General features: G+C 54.1%; 5 protein-coding genes and 1 non-coding gene across 6 annotated transcripts in view; 3 read left to right on the top strand and 3 right to left on the bottom strand.

The window, feature by feature from the left end:
* BP01DRAFT_133859 (uncharacterized protein) overlaps nucleotides 1–1,313 on the bottom strand; it is a 2,563-nt gene extending 1,250 nt beyond the window's left edge. The window contains exons 1-2 of the mRNA XM_025570494.1: nucleotides 1,007–1,313; nucleotides 1–957 (exon numbers count right to left, since the gene is read on the bottom strand). The exon at nucleotides 1–957 is cut by the window's left edge and continues 938 nt beyond it. Of these exons, the coding sequence (XP_025428512.1) occupies nucleotides 1–950 (950 nt within the window). The 5' untranslated portion in view covers nucleotides 951–957; nucleotides 1,007–1,313. The remainder of the gene's footprint in view (nucleotides 958–1,006) is intronic.
* A 4,069-nt stretch (nucleotides 1,314–5,382) lies between these two features.
* On the top strand, nucleotides 5,383–5,453 carry BP01DRAFT_t249. The gene has a single exon. It is a non-coding gene; the product is annotated as a tRNA-His (tRNA).
* Nucleotides 5,454–6,343: 890 nt separating this feature from the next.
* BP01DRAFT_133919 (uncharacterized protein) lies at nucleotides 6,344–7,245 on the top strand. Its single transcript, XM_025570495.1, has one exon. It carries the CDS (start codon nucleotides 6,470–6,472, stop codon nucleotides 7,178–7,180), a length of 711 nt encoding a protein of 236 aa, XP_025428513.1. The 5' UTR covers nucleotides 6,344–6,469; the 3' UTR covers nucleotides 7,181–7,245.
* Nucleotides 7,246–7,705: 460 nt separating this feature from the next.
* On the top strand, nucleotides 7,706–9,121 carry BP01DRAFT_376196 (monocarboxylate transporter; the record flags this gene model as incomplete). Its single annotated transcript, XM_025576935.1, has 4 exons — nucleotides 7,706–8,390; nucleotides 8,453–8,558; nucleotides 8,627–8,902; nucleotides 8,959–9,121. The coding sequence occupies 4 exons, from the start codon at nucleotides 7,706–7,708 to the stop codon at nucleotides 9,119–9,121; spliced, it is 1,230 nt and encodes a 409-aa protein (XP_025428514.1).
* A 125-nt stretch (nucleotides 9,122–9,246) lies between these two features.
* BP01DRAFT_271879 (MDR family MFS transporter) lies at nucleotides 9,247–10,927 on the bottom strand (the record flags this gene model as incomplete). Its single annotated transcript, XM_025571396.1, has 4 exons — nucleotides 9,247–9,864; nucleotides 9,931–10,354; nucleotides 10,420–10,799; nucleotides 10,871–10,927. Coding segments are annotated over 4 exons (1,479 nt in total), but the record flags the coding sequence as incomplete, so codon positions are not given.
* A 962-nt stretch (nucleotides 10,928–11,889) lies between these two features.
* On the bottom strand, nucleotides 11,890–13,059 carry BP01DRAFT_346755 (uncharacterized protein; the record flags this gene model as incomplete). The annotated part of the gene is made up of 2 exons (XM_025573651.1): nucleotides 11,890–12,314; nucleotides 12,378–13,059. 2 exons carry the CDS (start codon nucleotides 13,057–13,059, stop codon nucleotides 11,890–11,892), a joined length of 1,107 nt encoding a protein of 368 aa, XP_025428516.1.
* Between the last annotated feature and the right edge of the window lie 702 nt (nucleotides 13,060–13,761).

Below are 13,761 nucleotides of genomic sequence, written 5' to 3' on the forward strand. Positions count from 1 at the left end.
GTAGCAGCAGCACCGGCACCCAGACCAGCACCAGCACCGAGATCAGCACCGGCACCAAGACTGGCGCTACCGCTGAGACCAGCACTACCACCGAGGCTGGCACCGGCACCCAGGCCAGCAGAGGGAGTAGCAGCAGCACCGGCACCCAGACCAGCACCAGCACCGAGATCAGCACCGGCACCAAGACTGGCGCTACCGCTGAGACCAGCGCTGCCACCGAGGCCAGCACCGGCACCGAGACCAGCAGAGGGAGTGGCAGCAGCACCGGCACCAAGACCAGCACCGGCGCCGAGGCTAGCACCAGCACCAAGGCCGGCGCTAGCACCGAGATCAGCTCCAGCTCCCAGACCAGCACTGCCGCTGCCGGAAGCGCCACCGGAGACACCACCAGAGGCACCACCAGAGGCACCGCCGGAAACACCAGCGCCCAGATCGGCACCGGCATCAAGACCGGCGCTACCGCTGAGACCGGCACCGGCACCAAGACCAGCGGAGGGGGAGGCAGCAGCGCCGGCACCAAGGCCAGCACCAGCACCCAAGCTAGCACCCGCACCGAGACCGGCGCTAGCACCCAGATCAGCTCCGGCACTTAGATCAGCACTTCCACTGCCACTGGCACCAACACCGGCGCTGCCGCTGCCGCCGAGAAGACTACTCAGACCGGCACCCAGGCTAGCGCCCAGGCCAGCATTCGCACCCAGGCTGGCAGCAGCGTTTCCACCGAGTCCAGCGCCCAGACCGGCACTTCCACTGCCGCTGCCGCTGGCACCGGCGCCCAGACTGGCGCCCAGATCAGCACTGCCACTGCCGCCCAAGCTGGCACCCAGACCCGAGCTACCGAAGAGGCTACCAGCGCCACTCAGGAAGGGAAGGAGACAGGGAATGGGAATCGCATTGACCGAGACGGTCGAGGCGAGCACCGTCGCAGCAGAAACCTTAGAAACACGCATCGTGATTCTAGAAATGTTAGTCCAGGTTTGCAAGTCATGGCTCGTCGGATACGCACCAAATGGGGAAACCAGTTAACAGAAGTGAGAACGGAAGAAGCGAGATGAGGAAAACGATTATGACTCGATAATCGTGAGAACGAAGGAAATGCTACCAGAGCAATTGTTTTGGGGGTTTAGAGGAGAGGAAAGAAAGAGAAAGAGAGAAGTGGTTGAAGGATGATGATGGGAAGAAACAGAAAGGCGAGGACCCAGACGCCTTTTATCTTGATCCTCTCACCCTCTCGAGGCTGGATGAGGTTCGAGATGATCTATTTCGAGAATCACCCATGAAACCCTTCACGTTTGAGCGTCTGTGATCGTCCCGAGGAGGGTACCAGTCTCTGACCTGGATCACGGCGCGGGAGTAAGTTTTCCAGCAGTCGACAAGACCCTTTCGGTAAGGTGTCCGGTCGTCTCGATTTAGAGTGAACCCTCGACAGTGGTTCTCAGACCGGAGAGGTCTCACACTGGGGTGCGCCGAGATCAAGATGTGATCCAAGTGTAGGCTAGTATGATCTTGCGTGATGGCGGCCAAAGGCCGAGTGGTCGCGCACGCACATCATGCCATGGAGAATAGTAATCGCGGTAGCAGGGAGCGAGAGAAACCGGCTGGCGAGTATCCAGATCCGTCGCAATGAAACGCGCTAGAGATCCAGATGCTGCTTCTATCCCGAATGGGTCTCGCAACATGTCCGTGTCCAGACATAATGACTACAAGATATCGATTCTCGAGGCAATCGCAACGAAAGGGAGAGATGCTTGGTGTTGTCTGGCTTGAAGTTTGTCTACATTGCGATTGACAGTGCCGCGTCAAATGACACCAGCTTGGGGAAAGCCAATATGAGTTGTGCCTGAATATCTGGCGGATGAGCGAGAGTAACCGTGGTTGGGGCAGAAGTTGGAGATGGTCGGAGTTCATGGCCGACCTTGTTCGAATGGCTATTCTTAGTAGTTCCGGAAAGAAATTCAATTCGAGGGAATTTGTCTGGCTGGACTCTGGAGTCTGGAGGACAATAGATCTCCTCATCGAGAAGCCTCAGGGCCTCGGGGCCAAGCCCGTCGGGCGTGTTTAGTACAGAGTTTTTCTCAACTAGACTGACAGACTCCGCCTATCGCATCAAGGAATGCAGCTGGAGTGGATCGACCGGAGAGCCTCCTGGGCTAAACCTTAAAAGCTGGCTATGAAAGAGGGTCGAGGACTTGATGCTTGATCGAGAGTTCGATAGCTTCGGGGTTTTTCCCGACATGGTACTGGTAGGGGTCTCGCGGACGGTGCGTCGTCCCTGAGGGTCTGGATAATACGGAGTAAATTCCCGCGGAGAGAAGATTGTGGATCTTGGGCCTGTTATCGAGAACTGGATTGGTCCATCACAAATTGGAAAATTGGATTGAGGGTGCATTGAGCCATAGGAGGTAGGGGGAAGCGCATTCTTGGGGGTTCAGGGGCCCAGAGCGCGAACGGTGGGGTTTCATGATGAGACTCGAAAATTGGGGTTGCTGAGAACTGGGATCCTCAAACAACGGCGAGCCTCACTAGCGGCTGATGCTATTTCCGGGGAACACTATCGTCAACCAGGATCAGCTCTGCACCTGAAAGTGAATGGAAGTGTTGAGTAAACCTTCACGGTGAGAATGAAAAGATGGCGTGATAATGATTAATACAATGATGATTAAGGAAACAGACTGAGGATAGTAGGATGATGATGATTGAAGATGAAGATGGGAAGATGAGGATGGGATGGGATGTGGTGGTGGGGGAAAGAAGGAAAGAAAGAGCCGGAAAGGGTGGATCCGAGGCAGGGTTTCTGCCGCCTCCTTCCGACATTCTCCGTCTCACAATCCGCCCAAAGGGGTTTAAAGTGATCGATCGACTGTCCACCCCACTGTCCAACTACTCCCGTACAGTTGTTCAACTCACTAAGCCTCCTATTTTGGCCTCACCTTGAAGGAAACTTCTATCCGGCTCTCAAGATGCAGGCCTCATCAAAGTTACCATTCAGAAACCGGTTGAGCAAAGCATGGAATAAAAGGTCACGGTCTCACAATCGAGCATCGAATCTGGGTGACCAACCCTTGAAGCGAATCTGGTCTCCTCAGCACATTCGTTGCCATACCACCTACTCGGTGTAAGGAGAAAAGGTATCCAAACCTATATGTGATTAGTATAGCAAAGCACACGAATCTTCCAACGATCTCACCATCCACAGCTCACAATCTGGGTCCAATCCAGGTACAGAACTTCTCCTCCCCGACCTGTGTTGATATGGGTAGTCCACCCACGATGACCCGCCGCTTGAAATCCCTCGCGGCGCAGAAGCTTCAGGTTGAGGATGCCATAACTGCCTCTGGTCGAGGTCTACAGATAGCGGTACTCCCCTCCCGGCCCCTTGGCCAAATCTAGCCGGCCTGCCTATTCTTATGCCTATTCTTAGCCTGTGATCACCACCTTGATGTCGGCGATGCCGTGCTCGGAGTGGTCGAAGTAGTTGGCCGCGAGCCAGACGTATCTGAGGTGGTCAACGCTGCGTGGCACGGCTGTGGCAGTGGATCAGGGTTACTTTCTTGCCGCCCAATCCGGCGTTAATGTCGTGGTTCTTGTGGTCGACCACCAAATGGCGTTGTTGGGCTTCTGGCTCTCGTGCTCACCATACACAGGCTTGGGGGTCAGCTGCAGCTCAAATCGAGGGGTCCGAGGAGGCATACGTAGAGATCGTTGAGCCAAGGTATCGTGAGTGGGTGGAGGATCGTATGAGCGTTGATTAAGTCGCTAGAGATGTTGCTTTTCTGTTGCTGTGTTGCTTCTTCTGAGAGGGAGGGGGATTGAGGGGATCTCCTACACATTTCCCTGGGCTCGAGCGAGCACAATCTATCGTCAAGTAAACCCCTCGAGCCTCATGGTCCAGCTGAACTGGGCTACCCGCCTTTCCGAGAAGCGTTTCGTGGTGGTCTTCGTGGACCTATCGCCCAGCTGATGACCTTGCATATTCAAGACGCCAGACACAAAGGGACTGTCTCGGGGCAGCTGCCTCCACAACGACGCTTGACTGAGGCGCAACACGCGTGCATTCGATTGATAAATGCGTTATTCACGGCAATCACCGCTCACATTACGACGCGGAGGATTTGGTTTGCTTGTACAGCCTAAGGTCGGCTTGGAAGTGGCTTATGACTGCATCGGAGCCTGCATCGTCCGCACAAAGTCAAGGCACGCACTGCTGGCGCACTTCTTTTCCGGTGGCTTGAATTCCGCTCATGCCATCTCAATTGAGGCTCACTTGATAAAGGACAAGCGTAGGCGAGCCTTGGTTTGTTGTGGTCTCCGTACTGAGTCTGATTGTCGACTAGAATTCTTGACTAAGGCTTTCCATACAAGCAAGAAGCTCGACACGGGGGTGGATTAGCAAAAGTCCAAAGTTCGAGTATGGGATTGTATGTCTCCAAGTCTGATTGACAACGCCAAGTAACGGTAAACCATCTTCCATGCATTTTTCTTCGTACTTTGGAAGTTCTTTATGCATGTGCATGCCCGAACTGAACCATTCGGACAAACCGTTGACTGAATGAGGTGGCTGCGCCAACCCTATCAGGGATTGTGCTGTCGTAGCGGCCCGTGCAAATGAGAGATCAAATGGAACTCCTTCCCCACACTCGTCTCGAGAATATGGGGTGATCTTCCTTATGTGCTTATCGCGTCTTCGGCTTTGCTGGCATGGGTTTGCCTGGGGTGTTTATGGATTGTTTTGTCTTGCCATGGCTGGAGAGGGTGTCATACGCCCGGGGTGCGGTAGTGTACGCCGGGTAGGATTGCGCCTAGAAAGAGAATCCCATGAGAACAGAAAAAGATATTGTTGTGGTAATTGTAGGATCGATATATGCCAACTCTCATTCTAACCCTAAAAGTAACTCCCGGATAGCATCCTCTTTCTTCTCCAAGGATCGATCTTTGTCCCATCGTCGACACGTGAGTCCGGTCTGCGATTGTTTCTTTCTCGTGATGATGATTTGTTATAAAAAAGACAATTATACTGTTGTTCAAACTCAGCTCAGCAGCTGCGTGTGTCGGGTCATTAACGCTAGTGCTCAGGGTGCCCCAATGTTGTCGAACTGCTTCACCAGCATCATATCTGCTGATGGAACCAAGATGGATATATATATCCAAGGCATATCATCCCTCAGAGGAACATTTTTGACACCAACCTCGCACCAACGCATACAGACTACTAAGACAGCTGATGTATAGTCTTGCCAGACAGATGTCTGTTCCCATTCGACAATCCCCTATGAAGTGATATATTTGATGTATCGAGCAGGATTGCGAGACGAGTTCTTCAATTCTGGGATAATATTTTCTGTGTATATAAAATCACAGCTGGAGGCAGCTGTCACAACAACAGGTGCCGTGGTCTAGTGGTATGACGTCACGTTGTGGCCGTGCCAGCCCCGGTTCGATTCCGGGCGGCGCCACTTTCTTTTTCTATCTTGTTTTGCTATTTTGCACGGAGTCAAATCAATGACCCACTGGCGGAATACTTCGTCTTTTCTGCACCACAGCCACACACTCATCCCACGCTTTCAAACCACGGCTGCGCATAGCTAAAGTTATCACACCAAGCTGACACGAGTCAAACCCATCCATCCATCCAATCGAGTCGCCCGGGGGCAGCCCCTTTCCATCTTTCTGATTTCCAATCCATCTCACTCAAGTGCGGAATGTTGTAGTGTACCTTCTCCTTATCAAGCATTATGTTATCCGTCGAAAGCATCTACTCGCCCCCCCGTGACTTCGCATCTGCATGGATGCCTTACCATTGTTTCTTGGCGTGGTAAGATACACACCCTCATTCCGTCCCTGACATCGGGCCAGACCCATCACGACGGCCTCCATTCGTGCTTGGACCGTGAATGGGCGCTTGTGGCTTGCTCCCCGAAGTACTATCCTTCCCGCTGCCCGTGCCGGGATACGAGGTTGAGTCCTATTAGCTACGGGGTCGTCTCTCAGCCGCACCTCTGACAATGACCCTGAAGTCCCTGCAATGTGGCAAGCAGGGTCGCCTGTCTCGTGTTCCACCGCGTAAGGGTTGCACTGCTAGCCACAATATCACAATTCCTGGGCTTTTGGCGCATTCGCACAGCCTGGGTTTCTCTTGAGGGTGGCAAGCGCCAAGTCCGGTGGTTGATGAAGCGGCACATTTGTGCATCGTAATCTCCGCGATACGATTCATCAGCATTGAGCATTGGTGCTGCCGGTATGGGAGTGGTGCAGAACGAGGGGGAGCAGTGGGCTGCTATATAGACCTGATGCCCACGAGGCCAATCTGCTCCCAAGTACCGGCTTGCCCTAACTCTGCTCCGTCCAGACATACTTACAGCTCAACCATTAAGCCACCAACCACTAAATTCCTCACTACGTATCAGGGCAGTCTTTAGAGACTATCCCACTCGACACATACCCCTGTGTCATACCCTCACAACGCGCAGCGATGGGCCACACCAACCGCCCGGCAGCCGCGCACACCAAGCAGGCCCAGCATCAACGTCTCCCGCAGCATCGCCAGCAGCAGCAGCAGCACGCCCAGCCCCGCGGCCTGCGGATTGCTGCACATGGTCATCCCCCGACCCATCACGCTGCGAGTGCACGTTCGCATCCAGCGGCGCATCCCCATCCGGTAGCTCACTCGGCTCACCCTCCCCAACAACACCATTCTGTCGCCCACCATGCCGCTCCGCACCCGCAGCGCACTCCCCACATCACGCACACCAGCCAGCCCCACAGCCGAGCCCCCGCAATAGCCGGCGCAGCAGCAGCAGGCGCCGCAGCCGGGGTCGGAGGCACGGTGATCTACGAGCAATGGAACCAAAACACCGAGCAGATCGAGCTACAAGATAACAACAACTATCCCCGAGACTCGGCACAATACGACCGGAACGACGGGGACTGGTCTGGCGATGACGATGATAATCGTGGATACGTGGACACCAATGATATGGCCTATGGCGATGATGCGCAGCAGACAGGGTATCAAGCGCCCGAGCCCCCGAGGATGGAGAAGAATGACGATGGGGATGGGTGCTGTGGGGACTGCGATGGGTGTTGCGATGGGTGCTGCGATGGATGCTGCGATGGGTGTTGTGGGGGATGCTGTGGGGGTAGCGATAACAAGCGGGATGATGATGGATGTTGTTGCTGTTGATCTAATGGGTTAGGGCTGGGAATGGTCATAGGGTATTTAATGTCTAGTATGTGATTGTAAAGCTGTTTTTTCTTTTTCTTTTTTTCTTTTTGATATGATCAGGTATGCATGCATTCCTCAGGGCGTCTCTTCATGACTCACGCAGAATGAATGGATTGATTTCTACGGCGATATTTGCCAATCGGAAGTTCACCCGACAGTATCGGGAAGACCGACTATCCTCCATCGGGATCCCGGATGTGAACCCCGCAACAACAGAAGATTTATAAAACTTATAACCCCGTCGAATGCCTCGCATCAATATCAGGCTTGAGAGGCTCAACGGGTTTCTGCATACTCTCGGACAAAGCATAGGCTGAGATCGCTCAGAGAGGGCCCATGGAGCTAGCAACCAACCCTCAAGGGCCCACCTGCGGCGCGCGCTCTGGTATCGCAGTGGCAGACATCGAGAACGTCATTGTGGCACGAAACGACAATGGCATCGACACCGAGCTCCAGATTATTGACACCTCGACAACGAGTCTGATGCACCGACCCGACCCGCACGAGCACTTTCCCGACGGTGGTCTCAGGTCGTGGCTGGTGGTGCTCGGCTCCTCGCTGCTGATCACGTCGACTTACGGCCTCATGAACTCGGTGGGAGTGCTGCAATCCTACCTCGAGACCCACCAGCTGGCCAACTATACCAGCAGCGCGGTGGGCTGGGTTCCGGGGTTGTTCATGTTCATCTTGCTAGCCGGGGGGGTCTTCGTCGGACCGTTGTTTGACACCTACGGCCCCAAGGCACTGGTGAGCGCCGGGTCTGCGATCTACGTCGCTGCCATATTCTTCACCGCGGAGTGTACGCAATACTGGCAATTTGTCCTCAGTTTCGGCATACTGGCTGGGGTGGGTGGCGCCTTGGTGAGCACGGTCGCGATCTCCTGCGTGCCACATTGGTTCCAGGCGCGCATCGGGATGGCGATGGGGCTGGCGCTGGTCGGTGCAGGCGTCGGGGGAGTCGTATTCCCGTTTCTGTTGAAGGCCTCCTTCGCGAGGGTTGGCTTCCGATGGGGGATGCGAATTCTGGGATTTGTGATCCTGGCGGCCTGCGGGCTGGGGTCGTTTCTGGTGAAGGCGCGGCTGCCCAAGGGCGAGAAGTTGAAGACGGCGATTGATGCGCGGTGCTTCCGGGATTCGAGATTTTCCTTGCTGACGATGGGCATTTGGTGTAGGTTCTTGCATGCATCAGTTCAGGTTTATGGTGGCTCTTCTCGCTGACTCCTGATCAAGTCCTGGAACTCGAAACCTTCGCCCTCCTCGGCCTCCTTCCGACGTACGTGGTGGCGCTGGGATTTAGTGTCAACGCCAGCGTGAACCTCCTTGTCGTGCTGAACGTGTAAGAACCCATCTTCCCTTTGTACGTTCTCTTAAGCAAGACGGGGTACTAAAGTCACCGATTTTCAGCTGCTCAATCGTCGGACGTCTTCTCGCAGGCCGAGTGGGCGACAAATACGGCCGTCTGAACACCCTTCTCGTCCTGGTGACGTCTGGCATTCTGGCCATCTTCGTCATCCTGTATCCCTTCAGCCACTCTTTGACAGCGCTGTACTTCTTCAGCGCTCTGTACGGCCTCAGCTCGGGATCCTTCCTCAGCCTGTCTCCGGTCTGCATCCGGCAGGTTTCCCCCGGCAAAGAGATTGGGATGCGCTTTGGGACTTGTTACGCGTTGGTCAGCTTTGCGTCAGTCTTTTTTACCAATCTACGAATATCCTGGTCGATGACTGATTGTGATCTAGTGTGTTGATTTCTATTCCCATTGGCGGAGAGATGTTGGAGAAGGTCGGTCCGCGCATTGTGATTGTCTGGTTGGGTTGCGTGCTTGTGCTGGCGATGTTGCTTTTCGTGACGGCCAGGTGGGCATGTTTGGACTATAAGTGGCATTGGAGGATTCGCGTGTGATGGGTGTGTGGTGAAACTCCATCTGCAGTTGTTTGTTACAATCGATATCAATGGCCAGCAACTAGAATAAATCCAATCAAAAATCCCTACTCCCCAACAACTTGCGATTGACCTTTCCCTCCAAGAGGCCTCCACTCAACCAGCGCCGCCCCCAGCACCGAGACCACCGCCAACCCAACCGCCACATAGAACGTCCTCACCACTGCATCATTATACACCGCGAGCAGCATCGCCATCGTGTCCCCGGAGTAGCCACCCTCCCGCAACCCCGCCGGCCCCGCCGCCAGAACCGCCTGGACATCCAGCCCCGCCGCCGCATCCCGTACCAGCCCCTGCACGAGCTGATTCTGAAACACATTCTGGCCCACAAACACAAACACCGCGGCCCCCAGCACCTGCACGAAGGCCATCAGCGCCGTGGCGGTAGGAACCTCGTGGTCCGCGAGGGTGGTCTGCGCGACGAAGACGGGCAGCTGGATGCCCAGCCCGGCTGCTAGGCCGAAGAAGACCTCGTAGCCGGCCCAGGCGGACGCGGGGGAGTCTGGGTGCAGGGTCGTCAGAAGGCCCGCGCTGATGCAGGCCAGGATCGCGCTGAGAAGCATCAGTGGGGTGTAGTAGCGGACGGCGGTCACGAGAAGGCCGGAGAGGAGGGCCAGGATGGCGTTGGTGAGGGTGAGTGGGAGGTTCATGGTTCCGGATGTGGTGGCGGATGCGCCCTTGATGGATTGGAACCAGATCGGGAGCTGTCGAGACGTCAGTCACGGGAGGGGGATTCGAGTTACTGGCCTGATTGGGATATGTGGGCTTACGTAGTAGACGAAGATGAAGATGGCGCTGTTGAGGCAGAAGCTAAAGAGTGCGGAGCCCCAGATGTTGCGGCTGCGGAGTAGTCGAGGCGGTAGCATTGCCTGGTCGCCTGCGCGGACTTGAAGGGCGATGAAGCACAGCAGGAGGACGCCGAAGATGACGAATAAGGCGATAATGCGGCCGTTTGCCCAGGGGTACGTCGTGCCCCCCCATTGTAGGGCTAACAGGAGACAGACGATGGCGGGCAGAAAAGTGAGCATGCCTGGCGGATCCAGCCCCCGCAGCTTCTGTTGCCAGCTTGCCTCGACTACGGGTTCCCCACCCAGAAACGTGAAGAACATTGCCAGCGCAGTGACGGCGCCGAGGGGGAGATTGATATAGAAACACCATCGCCAGGTGAGGTGGTCGGTGAATGCTCCGCCGAGACTGATGAGCACAAGCCCGTCAGTATCAAACCAACCACCAAGCAGTTAGAACACAGAAGAACTCACGGAGGCGCGATGACACTCCCAATGCCGTACATTCCCATGATGAGCCCCGAGAAGATCGGGCGCCGGCGCAGCGGGACGCATCGAGAGATAATGATGAGTGAGCCAGAGAAGAGGCCGCCACCTCCAAGTCCAGAGACAGCTCGCCCAACGATAAGACAGGGAGAGGATGGGGCGACCCCCGAGACGAGAGATCCGAGTTCGAAGAGAAACAGCGCTCCCAGATAGACCCACTTGATAGGGAAGAAGGTATACAGCCGGCCGTAGACCAGAGTCACCGCGCTGGTGGTGAGGAGGTAAGCACTCGCGTACCAACCCGCATCATTGAATGTGTGAAAGTGTTTGGCAATTGTCGGAATGGCGGTTGCAACTATCGTGTTGTCCTGACAAAGATAAGGTATTGTTGTTAGCCTGGGTGTCTGTTGGACGTTAGGTTTGGATGTCATCGACGCACCAGCGAGATACACAACACACAACAACAGAGTCCGACTATGATGACAGCCAATTTATAACCAGTCACAAGTGTGTCTTTGCTATATTCAGCTTGATGATTCACATCGCTGTCGCTTTCGTTCCTCGTCTGCAGAGGGATCTCTTCGGCCTCGGGGTTCTTTAGGCGTGACATCTTTTGAGTCTTGTTTGCACTGAGTTGTTGTTGACTCAAGAAAGCGACATCCATCATCTAAGCTCCAGGGACTGCGATACGAAGCTGTCACCACAGAGATTGAGGAATGTGACCCCAAGCCGAGCGATGTAAGGGGATATCCCTTGCATGTCAGACCGCACCAGCATGCCGCAAGCGGCTGTCACAACCTTAGAGATGACAGAGACGACTGTGACTGTCCACAAGTCATAAGGTTGCAGCCAGACTTTCTGTGAACTCTTGGAGCCTGACAAGACGGTATCACGAAGAGAAGCCAGGTATTCGTTGAACAGGACAATTTGAATCCTGTCGAGAGCCACTTTTACAATATCTGCTATTCTATCAGTAGCGTATACACCGCTGGTTCTTATACACTAGAGACAGCATTTATTATGGTGTACCAATGGGGCCATATATTTATAAGCCTTCGACAGCTCATATTGAAATATATTAGGTTATTTTCAAGTGATAGATATGCTTTCTTCAGCTAAATAGAGAAAAGACTCTCTATACAGTAAGTTTCTAGAGTATTAATGTTTATTCTATAATGTGGCGTGTGTACTACTCGCTACTATCTTCGGGAAGCCTTAATTCGTTGACTGACCGAGAGGTTTCTTGGAGTCCATATTTCACTGGTTTTTCTATCCAACAGTTTCTTTGTCTCATCGGGGTGAATCCCCTACATGCATGCCCTATACAAAGAGGTGTTGGGTCCACTACTTAGGCTTCATAAATTTCCATCGGCGCGTTCAACGCCCGTGACTCCAGAACATGACAAGCTCCCTGATCTCCTGACAGTTCGATCGGACGACCACCACAGCCAATCGCCTCTATCCATCCGACAGCTCCCCAGCAGCTCCATTGACAGATCCGTCGGCAGATTCCTCCTCATCAGGCAACCCGGGAATACGTAGACCTTCCCACATCGAAAGAGAATTCAAACGCATCAGCGACTTCGAAGACCCGACAGCGACACATTCATGCTTCTCAGTATCGCCCCTTGCAGCGTGCCATTCAGGCAGCCGGAAGGCACGCACCGAGTCATGGAGAGAGGAGTCAGAGAAGCCTCGAAATGGAGGCTTCGGGGGAGTCAGGACGAGTCCCATGGTCCGCAAATGCTTCGCGAGGGCTCCAAACATCATCGAGTTGCGCGCGTAGCCGCATTCACCGCAACCGTCCCTGTAATACTCCAGGTGTCCGTAGAGCAGATCCAAAAGTAGCTGAATGCTACTATCTCGTTTCTGGTTCAACTGCGCTTCGAGCACGGGGTTTTATTTAGCTTTGCGTTCGCCAATCTGCACGGGTCGCATCAGCTTACCGATGATATTATCAGGAATGGGCAGCCCCAGTGACTCGATCGGACGGTCACTCCGTCTCATGAGGAACAGTGTGATCTCGGAGAATTCATCCGCGATCTGGAAGTACCAGCATATCCACAACCACAGCATCACATCGCGATAGGTGGTGAATGTGTTTCCCACCAAGTAATCAATCCAGACCGACGAAAAAAACCCTAGGACGCGGCGGCAGTCGTAGTAGTCTGCGATGACCGCCAGCCGGGCAAGTTGTTCGACGTTCATCCTCACCGGCACATTGTCATTGTGGCCGTGGATGATTCGAAGGAGGAGAAGAAAGCTATCCAGATCCCAATGCGGAGTCTGGATCTCAACCCATCCTTGGTCTCGCAGTTCCGCGCCCTCTTTCCATTTGTCGGACAGTGTCTTCTCGAACACGACCGAGGCGAACGTCAAGTGCTTGGCGGATACGCGGATGCGATGAAGTGCTGGCTCGGGGATCTCCTTGATAAATGGGACACGCGTCGGAGTGGTCCTAGAAGGAACCGGGCCAGCTTCGCCAGCTGTTCTGACGCCCTGCCCCTGCGCGACGGGTGCAGAAGCGGGTTCAGGGTCGTTGTGCAAGACAGCGAATGGTGCGTCCGACGTGACTAGAAGCAAGATCACCTCGCCATCTGGATCGATGACATGAGTGATCTCTCTCATCGCCTCAGCCTTTGATAACGAGGCCATACTGAAGTTGCTGGAGACGTTGATGCAGCGGTGTTTCAAAGTGGCCTGCACCTTCGAAGTGTGGACTTTTCTCGCACCCCAACTCTTTCTATCTCAAGTTTCTCACTCGGAGATTTTGCGATTATGTGGAAAGGAGAGAAAGATTGGGACATATTTGGGCTTTTAAAGCTGGGGGGAAAGCACTCTACCAGCTCCCCTGCCTCAGTGAATGTCATGTCAAATTAATTCTGAAAAGTGCCATCGTATTGTTCACTCCACGTGGCAGAATGTTCGGACTGATGGTACGCATATTCACTCACATCATAAAGAAATATCTGATGACGGTCATGGGTGAATCAGATGGACCAACAAGCCCGAATGAAAGTGCAAGCTTTTATATGCGATCTTCTAGCCTTCGAAATGACCTACTTATACCCAGACAACAATGATAGCATGCTTGACGGTCCTCTACAACTAACCGAATCTGACATAAAACAAAGTTGACTGCTTTGGTGGGAAGATCCCCCGTATAGCCGTCGCGCAGACAGCGCGAACATCTCCCGACAAACCCACAACCCTGATAATTAGGTAGTCAATGAGCTTTCTCAAGCCGCATCATTCATTCAGAGACAGTCTTCATTGGTAGTCATAGTTACAAAACATACTTGATCTATGTCGATCTATCTATCTATCCTG

This window comes from Aspergillus saccharolyticus, assembly GCF_003184585.1.
Source record: "Aspergillus saccharolyticus JOP 1030-1 unplaced genomic scaffold BP01scaffold_34, whole genome shotgun sequence".
Classification (NCBI taxonomy): Eukaryota; Fungi; Ascomycota; class Eurotiomycetes; order Eurotiales; family Aspergillaceae; genus Aspergillus; species Aspergillus saccharolyticus.